This window comes from Podarcis liolepis, assembly GCF_965112155.1.
Source record: "Podarcis liolepis genome assembly, chromosome: 5".
NCBI classification, from domain to species: domain Eukaryota; kingdom Metazoa; phylum Chordata; class Lepidosauria; order Squamata; family Lacertidae; genus Podarcis; species Podarcis liolepis.
This window is the reverse complement of record NC_139556.1, coordinates 23,943,892-23,958,284: the sequence shown is the minus strand read 5'-3', so window position 1 is coordinate 23,958,284 and position 14,393 is coordinate 23,943,892. Positions and strand designations below refer to the sequence as shown.

Here is a 14,393-nt window from a genome sequence, read left to right as displayed (position 1 = left end):
ACCTCCAGCCAATCCGACTTAAGTTTACCTTGTTCTAAGCCCCACCTACTGAATCTTAAATCAGCCTGTCTGCTACAAGCTGCCACCTAGCAACCACCACTAAACACATTTGTAACATTATAGCAATTTAAGGCCTAATGGCCTTCACAGAATGTACCGTATCTTTGAAACAACGTACTATATGTGCAACTCTCTCCACATGTCAAGTGATGGTCCTGTTTTAAATCACCCCTGCAAAAATATAGTTCCTAATTTGGTCTTGACACAAGCAATAAAATTGTAAAGAGGACTGGAGAGCAGGGGTGGCAGAATTTTTCTGTGATACTTAGAAATAATTTTAAAATGCAATCAGGATAGACTCCTAACCTGACTTGCCTCAGAGGATGCAACAATGATTTCAGTGGGTCTTACTCTGAGTAGGATTGATTACAAGTGGTAAGGTACATAAATGGTATTGTTTTTATTATCAGTTGTTAGTGAAAGGAGTGGCACTGCTTTGGCAATGGCATTTTATGCTACGTAACAAACTGTGTGTGTGTACAACTTTTACCAAAAACAATTTCCCCAAATTCACCAATTAGTACCATTAAGCACTACTACCTTACCGACATACTGTCATCCACACAATCGTAGGAGACAAGAGTACAAACAAAACAATGAATATTATTGGCTACTGTCATCACCTCAGTTCAAGATACGTTCAAGGAAATACACATTTCAGCAGCACAACATATCTGACATTGAAATGGGTTGCTCAGTTATAATGGTCTGGTTTGATAAGTTGCCGGTTAGTCTGCTATTTTTTAATGCCTAAGAAATTTGGACCGCTAAATACTGCTAACACTCACATGAAACCTGATAAGCTCACAAAGATTGTAAAAAGGGTGCAAGCCTTTCCTGTAAAAAAATTAAGGAAGTGTGTGTGGTTCCTTCCTCCATTTTTATCCTCTCAGCAATCCTGTGAGGTACGCCCAAGATCACTCCTAGCTGAGTGGGCTTTTGAACCCAGGCTTTCCAAAGCCATTGTTGATCTATCCACAGGAGATGAAGAGGCCACAAAACCAACAGTATTAGCAACAGATACACACACACCCCTTACTTACTGCACTGGTTGTGCAAAATTATTTCCTTAAAATCCAAGTCAGGAAGCATTTTCAGTGGGTGGTGGGAGCAGCACCAGCTACAGCTTAACCTGAACAGACTCAGGTGGCAAGACTAAATGACCAGGACCAGACAGGGAGAAAGAGTTCATTAGCACAGACCTCCCTTAGCCAACTTGTTTCAATCCATAATCTATAATTAGACTTGCTGGGTCATAAGGTGGCCATCGTTCCTCCCAGTTATGACCTGGCAGCCCGAGTTTCATATCGTCGAGAATCCCATTTCCCCTGCCCTTTAACCTGGTCATGTTTTTTATCACAACAGAGCACAAGACCTCCAGCCTCATTGCTGAAAGTGATGTTTTGCCAGCTTTCGCCAGACTTCTGCAGAGCAACCCTCTTTGTGCAGTAAAGGCAGCTGAGGTGCTGGCAGAGATAGCTAAAAACGGTACATTGCATGATATTTCAGATGGATTTATCTGCTCGGGATTCCTGGACACCTACAATGTCACAGTCTGTCCATTAGCACCACAACAGCGAAACTTACAGATGCCTTTCAGAACTGCTTGCACTCCCTCATAGATGACAGACTGCCATTAAAGGGAATCAAACTGCTTCTGGCATTGTTGTTTTTCCTTTAAAAGTGTAGCTGTTTATTTGCCATTTGCTTCTGGCCAACAGCAGCTCCCAATTTGAGCATGCTCCTGGCAAAGTGCCTTCCAGGGGGACCCCTGCTATGTGCATGACCCTCTCCAGAGTTCACTGGAGGGAAGGGGCTTATTCTGTAGCACAGAAGAAGAAAAACAGGCTGTTCTCTGCTTTTTCTTCTTTAACTGGAAGCAGAAGCAGCAGAAGCAGAAGAAGCTGCTTTTTCACCCTGAGACATGGGTGTCTGTGTACAAAAACACAGCAGGCATTATTACACCTGTACAATGCTCTGAACTGACACAGCAGCTGAAGCATTGTGAGAAATCAAATTGAAGGCCACTAACCACTAGCCTAAGGTTACCAAATGTTTTCAATGAATCCGGGGACACTTTAATTAATTAATTAATTGAAACACATTCGGGACGATGCTGCAGCGATGGAAGTGGCCAAGGGGCCGCCGCTGCCTTGACCTCAACCGCCACATTTCCCCTTCCTCCAAGGCTTCTATCTCCAATCTCTATGAGCCTAGGTAGCCCCTGAGTTGTTGGTTCTTCGGTGGTGGTGGTGGGGAAGCAGTGCGTGGTGGGTCAGGCATGGAAGGCGGAGAAGGAGAGCCAAGAGTGGTGGCAGTGGTGAGGCTCAGGTAGTGCAATGCCTTCTCTTCCCATTGGACCAGCCCCAATCCCATTCCTACTTGCGTTCAAGTAGGAGGGGGTGGGGATCCCTCAGCTGGGAAGCGAGGCTTCACACTGCCTTTCGGAGCAGCCCCATCCCAACTCCTGTGCAAGCAGGAGGGGGCAGGGATCTGTCAGGCAGCGCAATGTCTCCCTTCCCATCAGAGCAGCCCCAATCCCATTCCTACTTGGGTGCAAGCAGGAGGGGGCGGGGATCCCTCATCTGGGAAGGGAGGCTTCCTGTTGCCTAACTGAGAGATCCCTGCCTGCTCCTGCTTGCACGCAAGCTCTGATAGGCAGCGTGAAACCTCCCTTCACAGCTGAGAGATCCCCGCCCCACTCCTGCTTGCATGCAAGAAGGAGTTGGGAGGCTGCTCCGATAGGCAGCATGAAGCCTCCCTTCACAGCTTAGTTGCTGGGGTCAGGGAAGGTGGAGGCAGCCCAGAAGCTGCATCTTAGAGCCCCTGCACCACCATCATATGGGGACTTCCGAGCAACTCCTGAAGCCAGCCAGAGCCAACTGCTCTGGGCTGCTGAGACTGCCGCTGCTGCATTTCCTGGGGACATTAAATTAAATCCGGGGACATTCCAGGGATGGAATTTGTCCAGTGACTTATTCACAAATCCGGGGACTTCCCCAGGAAATGGAGATGTCTGGTAGCCTTACACTAGCCTTGGACTTCAGTCCTCTCTAGAATAGGCACATGGGTAGGCAGGTATCAGTGTGGAATGCCCTACCAAGGCACTATAACTGGAATGGTGCCTGCTTAATATAGGGTCCATATAGGGCTCTGAACTGTGTCACTTAAAAAGTTGCAACCATGTTGGTTTCTTCTTAGAGATTTCCTGATTTGGAAGATGATGCCCATTTTTTGAGAGGAGGAGAGGAACCCATTTTGAATTGCAGATAAAACAGCCAATCCTTGAGAAGAGCCCCCAAAACATGAAATAGTTCAGCTCTCTTCACAAGCTTAAGAACATCAGTGGACACTCAAAGCATCATAAAGTCTTCTGGACACTCTGTGTCCCATCCCACCAATGCATTGGGTTCTCTCAACCAATTTATCAGTTCACACTATTTGAAGAGGGGGACAGTTTAAAAAAAGAAAAGCCCAGTTTTACATCGGGGCACATGTACGTTTATGCCTCTTTCAGTAGTAATTGAGTATGCTTAGGGGCCTGTCTGCTTTTTAAGTGAGACAAGAAAAAGGAGATTAATGTTCAGATGTCCAAGAAATGTCTGGGTAGTTAATCCAATTCTCTCAGATTAATTAAAAATTGCATTCAGAGGGATACTTGTCACTTCTTAGCATCTATTAATGAGCATAACACGAGTTTCACCAAATTAATCAAATTCAAAAGTATGGACTGCTTCCCCCCTTAAAACATAATATGCTGATGTGCTAGTGGGTTTGCGTTTATCGTTCTACAGAATTGCCATGTTAATGAGGCCAAAATTAGAACATTTGTCCCAGTTTTAATGGCTTTACTGTCATTATAGTCCTAACTGAAACCTCACTTCTTTCAATTTTACAATGCTTGCTTACAATATCAGAACACTAGGTGAACATAGCCTCTGTCTTCTGTTTGTGCAGAGGAGATGAAGACCCACTGTATAGATGCTGGCTTGGTGCCAGTCCTGATCCCATTATTGGACAGCACAGACCAAGAGATGTTGCTTCATGTTGGCAGGGCCATTGGTCGTATCTGCTACGATAACAGTAAGTAAAAAGGTGTTGAAGACATTTATCAATAGAAGAGATGGTGGGGTGCTGTGAGATTTAAGCTCTTTATTCAAAGAAACCAAAGTAGCTCAGGCCTGGTGATCACAGCAACTCTTCCCAATGAGGCAGCTGTGAGGACTGGAGGTCCCAGAAATCTGTTTTGTTTTGTTTCTCTTTGCTCTGCCCTCTTCATTACTCTCCATGTTCTGAAAGGAGCTGGTCACAGCAGGAGGGGGAAACCCTCTGGCTTCTTCAGCAGCCTGACTCATCTCTGCCTCTTGGACCTGCTCTCCAGCAACCCTGTTGCTTCTTCAGCTTCCGACACCACCTCTTCTCCCTCTGACCACTCATCATCATACCACCACAACTCCCCTGGCTCTGAGCCTTTTTCCCATGATCATTTGCTTGGGGCTTCCTTTGCTGGTGCCTCCCACCACTCCTTTGCCTCCAACCGGACCATGACACATAGTCCAGCAACTCTACCTGTTGGAGCCACCTATCTTTGTGTCTTTCAAACTAGCTACATTCAATGGAAATGTTTTTTTCCCCTTAAGTGTTGCCTGTTTCATCCCTTGATTTATTTATTTTAAAATACCTGCCTCTTACTTTTTAGTCGAAAGGCCCTCGAGGCAGCTCACAACATCAGCTCAAGCAGTATCATGTACACTCAGTAGTAACGAGAAAAGGTCATAAAGAGAGTGCTCAGAAGGTATTAAGCCCCCCAAAGAGGTCGCTCCTAGTTCCTAATTTTTGCACTTGTCTTTTCCAGATGACCTTCAGGAGCAGCTGGTGGGGGCAGAGGTGATCACGTCACTGGTCAGGATAATGTCAAACTATCCCGATAATGAACCTCTTGTCCGTGTCAACCTGCTGGCCTTATCCAACCTTGCAGATATAGGTGAATCTTGCACTGCAATTTGCTTATGGTTGTATTATGCTTTTGTCTCACCTGAAAAGGGCCTTGGCCTTAAGTCTCACCCAGCTCTATTGCATATGTACTCAGAAGCACAAGGACATAACAAACAAAAATGTTTGTGGAGCCAAAGAAGGGATTCTGTTGTCAACATGGCAGCACACAATGTGATGTAGTCAGTCACCCACTGCACTCTATACAAAATGTTTTAACAGTAGCTATAGCCTCCATAAAATAACCTTTCTCCCCTTCATCTCTAAAGCTTTAAATGAGGGGTTGACCTTTTTTCTCTTGTTGACCTGGAGTCCACCCAACAGGTAACATTTCAAGAAGGCACACTGCAGAATCAACACAGTGATTTCTCATTTCTAATCAGATAGAACTTTATGTTTCATACAGAGATGAAGTGATTCACAGACATTTGATCTTTTATGCAGACACTGCTAAACAGGCCCTCAGCAAGACCAGAGTTGCAGAACATTTGGTGCATCAGCTACGGGCAGCAAACCACCATGAGAAGGTAGAAATCATCCTTGAGGTTCTTCACACACTAGCAGAGAATGGTAAGCTATCTTGATGAGATACCCTGGGGTGGTTTCACATGCATTTATGCAGTTATCTAAGCTAACTGTTTGTTTATTGAATCAGAGAGAGAGGGAAAGCACTTTGATTCAAAGGCATGTTTCAAGCAGAACTGTTCAGAACCCTGTCAACTTGTGCAAAAACTTGAAAACTAACCACCAGACAGTCCAAAATGTACATTTAACTGTTTTAGGGCTGGTTCACACATTGTATCTGGAAAACATGATATGTTGGTTTTAAAACATCAATTTTATTTTATGATTTTAATGTACATGGTATTTATTTTGTGATATTTTTGTAACCTGACCGGGGAGCAGGAGATAGGTGCAGATAATAAATAAAATGATTGTAAGGAACGACTGCCAAGATGGATTTTCCCTGTGACATTTATCTGTGTTGCCTTAACGCATGTGTTACATATTTGTCATGTACAATGTGATGCCATACTAAAAATGTAATGTGAGGTGAAGCAGCAATGACAGTGAAGCTAATGGAGGGATGCAAAAGAAACAGGTACCCAAACCGCAGCAGTCCTGTATCTTTGGATGCGTAACCCAGTGCAGGTCCTCAGTTACTCGCATTATATTTTAAAAGCTCCCAAAGCCTTTGTTTTGATGAGATCACAGTAGACATTAGCCATTGATTAATGCAGCATGGTCAACTTCAATTAACCAAATTTAGATTAATGAAATAACTTAAGGGATATGTCACAGTTATTCATATCCGTAATTCCAAATGTTAGCCTGCCCACCAACTCCCTCCGTTTGTTCATTCATAATTAAATGGAAACTCTGTCCTGATTTCAACCAACAGTCTGCTTTTAAGTGTGTCTCAGTATTCAAAACAATCAAGATATTTTGGGGTGTTTAAAAACAAAAACAAAAAACCCAGCTACAGTAATAAGGTTGACAGGTGTCAACACAGTCATCCCCTTTAGTCACACACAAGACAAATATGCAGAGGACCAAAAGGGCACTTTAGAATGTAGTCGTCTCAAATCTCAGGGTTGTGGGTTTGAGCCCCATGTTGGGCAAAATATTCCTGCAGGGGGTTGGACTAGATGATCCTCGTGGTCCCTTCCCACTCTACAATTCTGTGATTCTATATACCTGTCCAGACATTGATACCACAAGAACTGGCATTCTTGAACCACCAAGATTCTAGCCAAAGGAGAGAATTGCAAGCAGACCAGCTGCACCAGCAAGGAAGCTTTCCGAATAGGTCATAGTGACCCAGGTGATACTCCCTGAAGCTTTTGGGTCAAGATTGCTTATTGGTCTGAGGAACTAAGAGAATCTGCTCCTGCTGGTGACAGATCGCCTTTGCTTGTCTTCACCTACCTTTGCTTCACCTCCAGTTGAGTAGGAGCAGGGCCAGGCGGTGCCAAAACTATGTGGGCAGTGTCAGTTACAAACTCGTCATTTAATTGTCACCCAGTGGAAGGAATGGCTGGGAAAGACTCATGTAATTGATCCTGCCCACATAGTTCCAGTTTGGACATGTGCACTGCATCACAGCACTGTAGATAGATCTGAAGGATATTGCACTATGGGAAATCCATGCTTAATAATAATAATAATAATAATAATAATAATAATAATAATAATAATTTATTTGTACCCTGCCCATCTGACTGGGTTTCCCCAGTCACTCTGGGTGGCTCCCAACAGAATTAAAAGCACAATAAAACATCAAACATTAAAAACCTCCCTAAACAGGGCTGCCTTCAGGTGTCTGCTAAAAGTCATATAGTTGTTTATTTCCTTGACATCTGAAGGGAGAGTGTTCCACAGGGTGGGCACCACCACCAAGAAGGCCCTCTGCCTGGTTCCCTGCAACCTCACTTCTCACAGGGAGGGAACCGCCAGAAGGCCCTCGGAGCTGGACCTCAGTGTCCTTAGTGTCGTACATTTAAAATGCACCCAGTGAACAGCTAAAGCACATAGCTTCCCCACAAAGGATCCTGGGGGTCGTGGCTTGTTAAGAGTGCTGAGAAGTGTACTTCTGTGAGGAGGGAACTAAACTTCCCAGGATTCTTTGGGGGAAGCCATTTAAGTGCTTTGAATGTGTGTTGAATGTGCTTTAAATGTATGGTATGGATCTGCCCTTATAAGTTGTTTGATGGTGGAGTGACAACAGGAGGCGCAATAAAATTCAATATGACCATGTCTAAACCAGGGGTAGACAACATGGTGTCCTCCATATATTGTTGAGCTTCAACTCGCATTTGCCAGTTGTCAGGGATGATGGAATTCCAACATCAGGAGAGCACCATATTGACTGCCTATGGGCTAAGTGCATGACTTCACAATGCTTATCTGGCTGCTTTATTGCACAGTCTCTACCCAATGTTATTTGACAAGAGAACACAGAGATTCAAAGTTTTTATTACACAAATCACACTTGTCTGAACAGGCCTTTGAGACCACCTACTGCTCTTCTAGGGTTCCCTCTCCCTTGTTTCCACACTTGCTTGGCACATGCATCTCTGGTCTTCTGAAAGTCACGTTCAGGGAATAAGCCTTCCTGGAACATGAATGCTATGGGGAATTCAGATGCACTGTTGGTGGGATCTCTTCCCTCCATGGCTCTGGCTCTGTTACATTGGAGGACAAGCTGCTGTCACTCGAGTACAACTGACCCCAAAATAGCACTTTCTACCAACATTCACCAGAGCACAGCATTAAACAGTGGAGTGACTGCCTAAGGGAGGGAGCAAGAGAAATGAGGTCTGGGCTTTTCCAGGAAAATGTGTTTGTACTGAGAAAGTAAAACAAAAGGCAATTTCAAGGTAAATTACTGGAGGCTTGTCCCAGAAAGAAGGGGGAGGATGAGAGATATGGAGGAGGGAAGGAGGGAGGGAGAGAAGAGTTGGGCATTGAGCAAAGAGCAACTGCATCCTGATGTTTCAGTGTTCAGAAGGCAAAGGAGGGGTGTTGAAGTGGCAGGCGCTGATAAGCTGGAGAGTCGGAGAGGGAAGAAATCAAGGGGACTGTAATTGTATACCAGAACTTCCTTATGATCTCTGAGAACTCTTCAGAGAGGGGGCGCAAGAGCTTACAACATGAGGGATTCCAAATTAAGCCTAGCTTTTCTGAATAAGGGGTGCTTGACTCAAGATGGCAGCATTTTGATGCTAATTGGAAAGATGGCATAAGAGTCCTGGGCTCTCTTCAGCAAACAAGTGCTAAGCGATGCGAAGTCTTGATTGAATTAGCAGAGAATTTGGCTTTCAAGCACCCCAAGAGCTTCTAGACTAGTTTGCAAACGACTCGGATGCTCTCTTTTCCATTTCAGTAGGTGTTCCTGGGAACTGCAAATGTACTCCTTTCTTAATAGACCTTTGTCAGCAAAGTAGAGGCAGGAGAGGCAAAATTAGTGTGGCGACAGGTTTTTAAGATGTGTTATATTGACCCTTCTAACCGATGAATCTTTTTTTGGTTGAGTAACAGACACACTACAAAAGTTATCCCAGCAGCATGGGTGCAACTTCTCTATGACTTTTTTCATTACTATACCAGTTAAATAACATATCTATGCTACAGAATTATATTAGTTTAATAGTCATTCCCTCTTGCCAGGGAACCCTGGGTATTGTAGTTTGGGGCAGACATCACTAGGCGTTCAGCATCCTCACCAAACTTGAGGACATTTGTGGCAGTTCTATAAAATTGATACATGTAGGCATGTCATAAGAGATCGCATGGGAAGTTCCTGTATTGGGGTCTCCTCCACATAGCATGAGCTTGTCCTTCTCACACAATCTTACTTCATATTGTTATGAGTTTGTGGGTGCCAGGCCCTGCTAATCCCTGGATCCAACAAATGTTAAAAGCTAATCAAGCCAGGCCAGCTTCCTGAACCCCTGGATTTTGAAAGTGTTATAATATAAACCAGGCTAGCTTCCTCTTGAGGTGATCACCTGGGGGTGGGGGTGAGCCATTTAGGGAAAGAAAGGAAAGGAGCTCTGTGTGAGTCAGCAAGTGGGGGGGGGGCTTCTGCAATTTTATGATTCTATAATTCTTCTGGCCTATGGTTAGTGAGAAGGACAAAAGCCAGAGTTTAGAGCAGAGTTTGCAGGGAAGTGACCTAGAAGTAAAGCAGCAAACTGGAAAGAGTTGGAGTGTTTGATTTCTGTTTGAATTCAAGGATGTCTTTGCGAGAAACAAAACCCTTTTGGGGTGTTAATGCTACGAACCCCTCCATTGTTCAGGTTGTATACATTTGTAAATAAACCATATGCCATAAAGACACCATAGTCTCCGCTGTGCCTCATTTCCAAAAGGAAGCACAAACCCTGGGTAAGCTCCTGCACCAGCATGTTATTAGGATGAGATGTAAATCATAGTGTGAGAATGAGCCCTCATTTGTCTGCGGTTACCAACACTTGGCAAGAAGCTTTAAACATGTTTGTTTATCATGACTTCCGCAGATGCCCTAAAATCTCAGTTGGTTGAAGCTGGTATTCAGGAAGCCATAGTTGAGATCCTGCAGAGGCTGCAAGACAGTTCCAAGCCAGAAGATGTGTGCAGCTTGAAGGCTGCGTCGGATCTGATTGTGTCATTGCTACTTGGAGGTAAGACTGAGCGAGCCCAGGGAGAGCGAGTCCAGATGCACAAAACAAGAACAGCTGCAGGAGGGCCATCTGCTTCAGTGCTTCCTTTTCCTTGCTACAGACGCAGCTGTGGTCTGCCGTTTCCAGATTCCTGGGGGGAATTTTCCACCACAGATGGCTTTTTAAAAAACGGAAACAAAAAGGAATGATACCCTTGTAGTATGATTGTAATGCTAGTGCTAGCCCCTGCGTATATACAAGTTCGCCTTGGGCATTTAAGGGCTAGTCAGCTAGCTGTTGGCCAAAGGTTGCAGGAGGATGATTGAGTCAGCATCTCCGACATTCTGTGTGGCTGGGTGTAGAACCTGTGCCCCTCAAGATGCTGTTGGACCACAACTCCCATCAACCTCGACCATTGGCCTTGCTGGCTAGGGCTAATGGGAGTCAGAATACAGTAATATCTTGGACGCTGCAGGTTTCCCATCCCTCCAGGGGAGTGAGATGAAATTACTGGGGCCTTTTGTAATACCTGACCTCAAGTCTATATAAGTTTGCTTTTAGCTTATCTGCAGTAGGTTAAACTTAGCTAATCTGACAAGGGTAATTTTATCAGAAGAAGAAATTCATTTCTGCTTCTTATTGTTTCGTCTAACTAGATAAAGAGAGGAGTCTTGGCATCTGTTTCAAATATAAACACTTGGGAATTACAGTTAATTCTTTTTATGGTTACAAAATTGTAGTAATTACTACAGACAGAAAGCAATCTGTGTAAAATAAGCATCCAATTAATTATCCAGTTATTCACTTAATATTTACTGGTGGGGATAGTGAGGGCAACAAGTCACTTATGTTAATGAATTAGGCAGGTTGGGGGGGGGTTTCTTATTGTTGATTTTTGGTCACTTACATTAACTCGGGAGTGAGCTGTGTCTTACCTTCAGCATATGAAGGAAGTTGAAACCAATTCTGGCTTCTCCACAGTCCACTGTAGTTGTTGTTTTCCCACCACATGTTATATTCAGTTTTATTTCTACAAAATGCCTTGAGTGAAAAGAGAAGAAAACAACTGCGAGCCCAGTCCCTTTTGCCATCTGGAGGCAAGCTGGTGATTTCGCATTCTTAGCATTATTGGCCTGCATTTTCTTCAGCCCTTGTGTTGCTTTGCAAAACGCATATTCCACAGGAACTTGGGATCAACCTTCTTCAGAGATTCATCTCTCTCTTTACTGGGTTTCTTAAAGCCATTTCTGTGCCACTTGCAAGACTGGTTGTATGTGGTGTCTTGGCCATGGCTTAAACCTGGCGGAGCCACAGCTCAGACCAAAACTGGAAGAGCCACAGTCCACTGCTGTAACATGCGCAACATCGTGTTAGTCGTCCACCTGGAGAGATTATGGACTATCTTTGCTGCAGCAACTAGTGCTAACAAACACATTTCCATGTGATGAAGGAAAACGTCAGATATCATGCTGAATATTTTGGTGGCAGCATGAAGATACCTCCTCTCACATAAGGGGTGGTGGACCTGTTTTTCTCTTGAGGTCTACTTTTTCTTGAGAATAATCTCTCAGTGGTTGGGTGGTAGTGGTAGCTGGGCCTAGCAGTGAGCATGGCCAGAGACCAAAATGGGCAGTCCACCTCTTCTCTTTTTTCCTCCCTCCTCTTCCTCTTCCCCCAGTGGTCTGCCAAAGAAAGGACAGTGAAGGGATCACTTGCAGAGGGTTTTCCTTCTCCTCCTTCCATCTGTTTTGTTTCTCCTCATTTCTCAGCTCCCATTCTCTCCCCCTGGGCTCCCCACCACACATAAAATTAGGGCAACCACCACATTGCAGCTCTTAGGTGTCAACTTTCCCACCTCTGCTGTCTTCCCTGCTATGTTGAGAAGCATTGTAATTCTATTTAAATTATGTTTATCATTATTTGAATCCATACATAGAAAACAACGTATGCAAATATTTGTTCTCTTTTTATTATTATGTATTTCCTTGTTTGTGGTGATGTGTTAGCCACCACCCTAACATCACCTGACTTCCAGTAACTATTCACAAGAGACATCAGCTACCAGGCTATACAGAAAAGCCCATAGAGAGGTGCTTCTCTTCACAGCAGTAAACAAAGCTATAATAATCCAATCAGTAACTCTCTGCTTGTTGTACTACAGATGAATCCATGCAGCAGCTGTTTGCAGAAGGGAATGGTGTTATCTACCAGAGTGTTGGAACATGGCTTGCATCCAAGCACACCCAGTTACAGCTGACGGGGGCTCTGGCCATTGCTAACTTTGCCAGGAATGGTAAACATACCTTTATACTTTATTTATTGGACGCATTTTATCCTGCTGCTGAGCCCAAAAAAGTTCCCAGGATGCTTTTCTTAAGATCAATAAAAGCAATAATTCATTCGGTGATATCCACTCGTGGCAGCCTGCTCGCACAACATTCTGCTAGCAGAAGCTTCCGTTTTTAGCATAGCGCAACAGACAAATCTATTGGGTGTTTTGTGCTTGTAAATGATGGCATGCAACTTCTCTTATTATTATATGCTGTCGACATTTAAGCTACCACTTCTGCAACCACATCAGCTCTCCAGCTTCTTGCATGAACATTACTGAATTAAAAATCTATTGGTCAAAATTCAGGTTTAACACACACACACACAGAGAGAGAGAGAGAGAGAGAGAGAGAGAGAGAGAGAGAGAGAGAGAGAGCGCAATAATAATAAGATCTTCCCCTTTGCTGTTGAAATTTTGCCACAAATCATGCTTTTGGCAAAAGTTCCAGGTACCTCTGGAAGGTTTAAAAAGGAGAAAGGGTTACCAGAACTGATCTACAGCTTTACTGTTGTCCTATATGAAGTATTGTCATTAAAATCTTATTTTGATGTTTTTGTTTTTATTATGCGTTTTGTGTTTATATATGGCGGGGTGTAGTAATTTCACATTGTGAACTGCCTTAAGATCCATGGGAATAGGGTGGTACACAAACATAATAATAATAATAATAATAATAATAATAATAATAATAATAATAATAATAATAATGTCAGAAGTTTATATTATCAGCTTTCTTCCCCTCTGCTTCTTCAAGACAGCAACTGCATGCGGATGGTGCAGCTGGGAATCGTACATCAACTTCTGGACCTTTTGGAGCAACATGTGGAAAGTGGAGATGTCTCTGTTCAACATGCTGCCCTGAGTGCTCTCCGAAACCTTGCTATACCAGGTACCACAAAAAGCCGCACCACAAATTATCTAACTGAACAACTACAAAATTAAAATTAAAGTCATGCCGTAGGGCAGAAGTGGAAGAGAGAAGTGGAATGTGTGAGAGTGGGACTCCCTGTTTCCTGGACTCTGATCCTTGTAAAACTCTGTCTATCTGTTATCTTTGGTGAGAGATGTTGAGAATGCCTTGAAAAGAGTTTTCTCTGTAAACATACGTGCACTGGAGTTCTTCAGATTCAGCCACCCACCACCACCTCACTGGCATGTAGCTGATAAATCTCAGGGGTGGGTGGGGTGGCATATTGATATCAGCACACATACTGTACGTGTAAATGGACATCAATGGACACAAATGCAAATACAATCCTTTCTTCCATTGAGAACTCATAACCTGCAAAGGAGGAAGACTGTAGTCCCATAGTCTATCACATATTCAATAAAAATATGGGCATCTCCAGATAAAAGAATCAGGTATCAGGTGGTGGTGGGGGAAATGTTTCCCTAGAACCCTAAAGAAACACAGCCAACTGAGAATAGACAATACCAGGTTAGATGGATGAACGGGCAGCTTCCTGTGTTTCTTTAGCTTAGATAGGGTGCATTAATTGCAGCTATTCTGTAATATATACAATTGGAGAACCTGAGAATCCTTTACTTTTCAATGGGATGTGATTCCTGTAATGAAGGCAAACTGGGCAGAGAAGAACTCTCAACAGTGTTCAATAGCAGCAAAAGGAGCAAAGGTGGTGATCGCTAGAATACATACAAATGTCCCCTTTTATCTTTAAAATGTTGGAGGGTGTGATATTTTGCTCAAGAAAATATTGGTCTAAAAATAGGCTTTTTGGGGTAACAAACTTATTTGGCACAGTGCCCATCCATTTTTCTTTAGTTACATTTGGTTTTCCTCACTGTCTGGAGGTGGTCACTTCTAAACAACCTGTTTATTGAGCATTCATCCGGAGTTTGCATAG

At 43.7% G+C, this 14,393-nt stretch overlaps 1 protein-coding gene across 2 annotated transcripts in view; it reads left to right on the top strand.

The window, feature by feature from the left end:
• LOC310706531 (rap1 GTPase-GDP dissociation stimulator 1-like) overlaps window positions 1-14,393 on the top strand; it is a 35,825-nt gene that overhangs the window by 10,661 nt on the left and 10,771 nt on the right. Inside the window, exons 1-8 of one of the 2 annotated variants that reach the window (XM_083502666.1) lie at window positions 32-435; window positions 1,426-1,548; window positions 4,018-4,143; window positions 4,916-5,044; window positions 5,497-5,622; window positions 10,074-10,217; window positions 12,358-12,489; window positions 13,283-13,417. In XM_083502666.1, coding sequence (XP_083358792.1) covers window positions 4,023-4,143; window positions 4,916-5,044; window positions 5,497-5,622; window positions 10,074-10,217; window positions 12,358-12,489; window positions 13,283-13,417 — 787 coding nt within the window. In that variant the 5' untranslated portion in view covers window positions 32-435; window positions 1,426-1,548; window positions 4,018-4,022. Of the gene's footprint in view, window positions 1-31; window positions 436-1,425; window positions 1,549-4,017; window positions 4,144-4,915; window positions 5,045-5,496; window positions 5,623-10,073; window positions 10,218-12,357; window positions 12,490-13,282; window positions 13,418-14,393 lie in introns of those variants that run through there. The other variant, XM_083502665.1, reaches the window with a different exon arrangement.